This window comes from Protobothrops mucrosquamatus, unplaced genomic scaffold, assembly GCF_001527695.2.
Source record: "Protobothrops mucrosquamatus isolate PMUCROS unplaced genomic scaffold, P.Mucros_1.0 scaffold1126, whole genome shotgun sequence".
Lineage (NCBI taxonomy): Eukaryota > Metazoa > Chordata > Lepidosauria > Squamata > Viperidae > Protobothrops > Protobothrops mucrosquamatus.
Genome location: NW_015387344.1, coordinates 371,253 through 378,455, shown reverse-complemented (window position 1 = coordinate 378,455; position 7,203 = coordinate 371,253). Strand labels below are relative to the sequence as shown.

The following is a 7,203-nucleotide window of genomic DNA, read 5'->3' as shown; positions in this document are numbered from 1 at the left end:
CTGTCATGTGGTGCTCGGGTCTTAAACCTGGTCTGCTAGCTTTTTAGCTGACAAGTCCAGCGTCTTAACCACTGAGTCACTGGGCCGCCATATTGGGAATGGAAGAGGACATCATAAACACATACCTGAAGTTGGTGTGTCAATTTTCTTTTATCTTTTGTGTCATCATATGCAGCCATTGCTTATTGTGAAGTTTTCACAACATCTGTGCTTCAGCATTCTAAATAGCTTTCAAGAGATTATTATAAAAGAAGATTATAAACCTACTAAAACCCATCCCTTTCTTTTCCTTTTGTTTCTCTTTTGCTTATGGAGAGGAATTAAATGATCATTGCTTGTGATAGAGAGGGATTTTCTTCCTCAGGGTGGCAACATCATTTGCATCTGCAAAATATAGTTGTATCCCTGCCCCCTTAGGCTTGTTACTTGTGATACAAAGAAATAAAATAAAAAAAGCAATAAAATAATTGCTGTGAGACCTTTGTATGCACAGAGATGGAATGACCTACAAATTCCCACAATGGAAGAATGGATGTTGGTTAATGGAATTGGCTGAGATGACAGACTTGAATAAAGGGTCCTATCCAACAACATGAAATTTGGAGAAATGTGGAGAAAAGCAAGGTTTTACACCTAGGCAGGAAAAACCAAAGGTACAAATACAGATTAGGTGAAACCTGGCTATAAAACAGTAACTATGAGAGGGACCTTGGAGTCCTAGTTGACCATCACTTAAACATGTGTGGCAACAGTTGTGTGTGGCAGCAGCCAAAAAAGCTAATACAATCCTTGGTTGTATAAACAGAAGCATAGAATCAAAATCACATGAAGTATAAGTACCATTTTATAAAACCTTAGTAAGACCATATCTGGAATACCGCATCCAGTTTTGGTCACCACATTACAAAAAAGATGTTGAGACTTTGGAAAAAGTGCAAAGAAGAGCAACTAACATGATTAAGGGCCTGGAGACAAAAATGTCTCGGTTGCAGGAATTGGGTATAGCCAATCTAGAGAAAAGAAGGACTAGGGGTTGACATGATAGCAGTATTTCAGAATTTGAGGGGCTGCCACAAAGAAGGCAGCCCCTTCTTTGCACCAGAAGGTAAGAGAAAAAAAACAATGGATGGAAACTAATCAAGAAGAGAAGCAACCTGGAATTAAGGAGAAACCTCCTAATAGGCAATTAACCATTGGAACAGCTTGCTACCAGAAGTTGTAGGTGCTTCATTACTGGAGGTTTTTAAAAAAAGACTGGATAGCCACCTATGTGAAATGACATAGGGTCTCCTGCTTGAGCATGGGATTAGTCCCTTCTAGCTCTATTCTGATTGATTGAAGTACTAAATTAATGCAAAGACAAATTTATTAGGAGTTGATGGCAGGAATCCAGTTGCAATAGTTATTTTTTTCAAAATAAAATCAAGCAATTGAATCAAGATGTCTTTGCATTGGAATGAGAATCTCTGGAAGATTCTGGACATAAAAAGGATCTGTAATATAATACATCCCTAATTAAAAACTCATCTACGAAATTGATATCGTGCAATTATGACTTTTAAGTTTACTCCTTAATCCTAGTTTTAGCACACCGTGTTCTATTTGCTTCGTAAAGCAAAGAAAATCATGTTCCAGAACTGCTTGTCTGAGCCATAATTAGGGGAGAATGCAGAAAGGTGTGGTAGCATAAATACCAATCACCTCTTAAATTGAAACCCAACAGAGAAAAGTCCTACAACAGATGATAGGGGTGGAGAGTGAGAAGGCAGGAGGATGTTGAAGCTACTGTTCCTTCTGATGCTCTGGATTCCACGCCGGATTCTTTCCTATCTGAAACAGATCTGGTCCCGCAAACGCTACCCACCAGGGCCTTTCCCACTTCCTGTGATTGGAAGCATGTGGCGGCGATTTGATACTGCCGTATCGGAGATGACTTTCAGAAAGGTACGTCTTTTGCACTATGTAATCCAATGAGAAGCAAGGTGTCAGGTGCCACCTTATGCTTGCTTTTGCTTTGCTGCTATGCGGTGATAACCATGAACAGTGAGGAGAGGGAAATGCAGGTGGGAACACTTTGGGAAATGAAAATAAATGCTGTATCCCCTTGAGATCAGTGGTGGGATTCAGCCAGTTCGCACCACTTTGGCAGAACTGGTAGCTAATTTTTTGTTGCCCAGGCCCAGAATGACTTCCGGAAGCGGCATCCACACAGAGAACCGGTTGTTCACATATTTGAATCCCACTGCTTGAGATGCTGCCTTAAGGTCACCCAACTGGAGGAAGGAGGGGGCTGCATACCAAGCGACGCTTGGATTGATGGTTAGGAAAATATCTTGCCTGAACCTAGGCCCAGTACTCTTCAATAGCTTCATACAGATGAGGGAATAGAAGGGGAACTTCATCAAACTTGCAGATGACACTAAGCTGGCAGGAATAGCCAACATCCCCTAAGAGAAGCTCAGGATCCAAAAAGATCTTGACAGACTTGAACAATGGGCCCTATCCAACAACATGAAATTTAGCGTGGAGAAAAGCAAGGTTTTACACCTAGGCAGGAAAAACCAAAGATACAAGTACAGATTAGGCAAAAAAAAAAAATAGTAATTGTGAGAGGGACCTTGAAGTACTAGTGCAGGGCTTTTCAAACGGTGCTATGGGTACCACTTGTGGTTACTTTGCCACATGGCAGGTGGTACGCGACTGCTAACCAAGTGTAGCTGGGGAGGGGAATGAGCCGAAGCGAGCCAAACCTGAGGGAGAGGCAGCTGCAGCTGCAGGACTGTCTGGGCTCCGCAGAAGCCCCAGGAGCCGGCAGGGCTCCAGCTGATTGGCTCCAGATGAAAAGGGGGGAAGAGAGGAGAGGAGAGGTTATAAAATAATAATAATAATAATAATAATAATAATAATAATAATAATAATAATAATAATAATAATAATAATAATAATAATAATAATAATAATGTTATTGTTCGTCCATCGATTTCGATGAAGACCTTGACATCTTATGGATTATGGGCCATCAGTGGTGTGTCCGTAGATGGCTGATGAGACCGATGTTAGCACGGAATGTTCTGCCACAGACTGAACCGAGAAATGTGGATACTATTGCTTCAGCATTTGCAGCTCTGGCTTTACGGAGTGCTCGCTTCTCTTGTGCCAAGATTAATAATAATAATAATAATAATAATAATAATAATAATAATAATAATAATAATAATAATAATAATAATAATAATAATAATAATAATAATAATAATAAAGTTGGAAGGGACCTTGGAGGTCATCTAGTCCAACCCCCTGCTCAGGCAGGAAACCTTTATACCATTTCAGACAAATGGCTGTCCAGTCTCTTAAAAACTTCCAGTGTTGGAGCATTCACCGCTTCTGGAGGCAGGTTGTTCCACTGGTTAATTGTTAGAACGTGGTTTGGGCGGGGGAAGGAGAAAAAAGACAACATTGTGACACGCCTGAGGAGTTTGTGTTTCTTTATTTTCTTGCTTTGCACTTGATTCCTGTGTCTTTAAGGGTACAGGGAAGGGATTGGGTGGGGGTTCATTCTTACTACACTGTGGAAGAGCTCAGATGGGCAAACCAGCTAGCTCAGGAGTCTACAAACTTAGCAACTTTAAGACCTGTGGACTTCAACTCCCATGAGGCTGAGGAATTCTGAGGAATTCTGGGAGTTGAAGTCCAGAAGTCTTAAAAGTGCCAAGTTTGAAGACCCCTGAACTAGCTGATAGTGGTGCATATTAATAAACATGGATAAGTTCATCATACATTTGTCAGTGCAAAGGGAAAGGGATTCAGCAAAGGAACAGCCACCGAAGAAATTAAAACTGGTACTTCTTTCCTACAGTTTGTAACATTTTATTAGATTATAGAATAAAATACAAAAATACAAAAGCAAATAGTAGGACACGGTGGGGAGGAAAAAAGGGGGGGGGAAAGTGAGGGGGAGAAGGGAAAAAGAACAGACTTCCTCTGTTGCAGTAGAAGGAAGCATTAACATTGAACCTCAACTTTTTACTTTTCCATAATATTATAAAGTAGCCGTTTCTAGAACAACAAATGAATCCCAAAATCCCCCCCCTTTTTTTTAGACATCAAGTTTTTGACACCTTGCTAAGCACTGGTGGTACTCAAATATTGTCATGTCCTAAAAGTGGTACAATCTGTGAAAAGGTTGAAAAGCCCTGCTCTAGGTTATGGTCAGAAAAAGTCTGGAATCCCCACAGTCCTATTAATCATGTTTTTCAAAATCCATATCGTATCTATTGGTGAGATATTGGTATCTTTTTGAAAAATAAGTATAATCTACAGAATTAATATTTTTGTGTCCATAGATCTATAGAGTTGGAATATTCATTAAAAATAGTCTTTGATAATTTCCCCTGAGTGGTATTATTTTCTTCTCAGATGTTCTATTCAATTACAACACCATTCCTGTCACCCATCGGGCAGCAATTCTAATAGGAAAAGTTTTGTTCCATAAGTTGTTTATTAAAAATATCTTTAATTTTATTGGGTACATAAAGTCCCAAAACAAAAGTTTTAACAGAATATAACAGAATATTCTGTTAAAAGCTTCTGTTAAAACCAACTTTTTAAATCCTTGTAATTGTTTTCATTTCTATAAATCTTCCAACCTGATCAGTTATTTTTATTTGTGGTTTTAATTAGGGATTAACATATAGAACAAGTCCATTATTTGTTGTTTGTTTGATCCCCTGCTTTTGGGGGAAGTGTGTGTGTATGAGGCAGGGAGGAAAGGCTTTGGGGGGGGGTTGTGTGAGAGGCAGAGATGAAAGGCTTTTGGGGGAAGTGTGTGTGTATGAGGCAGGGAGGAAAGGCGTTTGGGGGGAGGTTTGTGTGAGAGGCAGAGAGAAAAGGCTTTTGGGGGAAAGTGTGAGGCAGAGAGGAAAGACTTTTGGGGGAAGTGTGTGTGAGAGGCAGAAAGGAAAGGCTTTTGGGGGAAGTGTTTGTGTGAGACAGAGAGGAAAGGCTTTTGCGGGGGAAGTGTGTGAGAGGGAGAGAGGAAAGGCTTTTGGGGGGAAGTGTGTGAGAGGCAGAAAGGAAATAGATGAAAGATGGGCCATTGTTTCAGCTGTTTTTGAATGCAGACCAGAACAGGAATTAAGTATGGAAGCATTTAAGGCCTGTTTGATTTCTGAGGAACAGAAATGCCATTTTAGAAGAAGCCGCGAGGAGAAATTCCTCAGCTGGAAGTCCAAGGAGCAGAGCGAGCAGAGCTGCAGACTGCCTTTCTGCAGAGATCGGATTACATCTCAGCAGAGAATTACCATGAGGAAAGAACAGGAGAAAAAGAAATGTTTTATCTGTGGGGCTGAAACACATTTAAGGAAAAACTGTTTACAAGGAAGAACAACAGCAAATAGACAGGCTGCTGTTGCAAAAGTTAGCTATTGTAATAGCAGAGATAAATGTTAACAGACAGTGGGGCTAATCAAACAATTGTTAATAATTCCAAGTTGTTTTCCAGATTGGATTCAACTGGAGGAGATGCAGTGGCCTTAGCAAATGGCCAGAAAGCAAAAGTCATGGGGAAAGGCAGTGTGCTGATTCCATGTCTGGAGGAAAGGTTTAATAATGTATTATGTGTACCTGAAATGGAGCATAATTTACTGAGTGTCTCCAGTCTTGACAAACAAGGGTTTGAGACCACATTTGTGGATGGGAGATGTCTCATAAAAAGAAATGGGAGTGTATGTGCATAGGGCATAAAACAGGATAATCTTTATATGTTGCAGGCACAAAAGATTCAATGTGCCCAAACATTTAGTAATGTGACACAACATGATTCATGCATTCATCTCTTGCACAGAAAGCTTGGCCATTCTAGCTTCAAAGTGTTGCAAAAGATGTCAGAGTTTGCAGAGGGATTAACCTTAAAAGGGTGTAGGGCATACTTAGACTGTGCAGTATGTAAACCATCGAAATCTAAGGTATTCCCAGTAAGCAAGAAGAGCACAAGGCAGACAACAAGGGTTCTAGAGCTGGTACATGCAGATTTAGTAGAAATTCCTCATGGAATTTTATAAGGAAATATTTTCCATCTCTTTCCCCTATGTAAATCTCCAGTATTTTCTCACTGGCTGCCCTTGGTCAATTAAAGCAAGTGAAAAAAGAAAGTATAATGTCCTATGGCTACAGGACAAGCTACTATTTTGATTCTCCTATACGTAATTGGAAAGAGAGTTCTGAAGTCTAAGAAGAGTCCTCTGATGTCTGACCTGGAGTCCTTTTGGTATCAGGAAACCCTGATCTCAGAAACCCACATAGAGAATGGGCTCAGGCAGGAGATCCTGAGGATTTTTGCTTTGTCCAGCCTTTCGTTATGTCCCAACTTGGAGAACCAACTTTTAGATCAGTTGCATTTCTCTAGCATGATACCTGCTGGGCCATCCTGGAGAGCCTATGGAGATCCAGGTCATAGTTATCCCAAAGATGCTTTTTCACGAGACAACTGGACTTTCTTGTTTTTCTTTGAAGACATTTCGGTTCTCATCGAAGAAGCTTCTTCAGCTCTGACTGGATGGTCATTGAAGAAGCCTCTTCAGCTCTGACTGGATGGTCACTCAAGAAGCTTCTTCAGCTCTGACTGGATGGTCATTGAAGAATTTTTTTCAGCTCTGACTGGATGGTCATTCAAGAAGCCTCTTCAGCTCTGACTGGATGGTCATTCAAGAAGCTTCTTCAGATCTGACTGGATAGTGGGGTCATCCACCATCCAGTGAGAGCTGAAGAAGCTTCTTGGATGAGAAGTGAAACAACTTCAAAGAGAAACAAGAAAGTCTAGTTGCCTCCTGAAAAAGCATCTTTGGCATCCTGGAGCCCTGTTTACCTGGAGCAAAACATTCATAAAACACGGGAGAACAATACACTTGGTGAAAGAAATACTTTGATGATTCATTAAAGAGCAAGCAAAATTAGGAACCATCCCATCTCTTCTGCGTGGACAGTGCATTACTAAGAATTGAGCCCCTGCATATTTGCCTTTAATCCAGTGCTGGGATACCCAGGAAGCCTGCAGTGCCAATTTTCAGGCTCACCGGAGAAATGAGTTTCTGGATCCTATCTCAGAATTAATATTTGGGAGGGAAGAGGAACTCACAAAAACATACCTGACGTTCGTGTGTCAATTTCGTTGCTATGATTTGTCCCATCCCTTTCAGCCATTGCTTG

General features: G+C 40.7%; 1 protein-coding gene across 1 annotated transcript in view; it reads left to right on the top strand.

Annotated features, from left to right (window-relative positions):
* Positions 1-1,757: 1,757 nt before the first annotated feature.
* LOC107291420 (cytochrome P450 2J5-like) overlaps positions 1,758-7,203 on the top strand; it is a 27,064-nt gene continuing 21,618 nt past the window's right edge. The window contains exon 1 of the mRNA XM_015820415.1: positions 1,758-1,944. Coding sequence (XP_015675901.1) covers positions 1,774-1,944 — 171 coding nt within the window. The 5' untranslated portion in view covers positions 1,758-1,773. The remainder of the gene's footprint in view (positions 1,945-7,203) is intronic.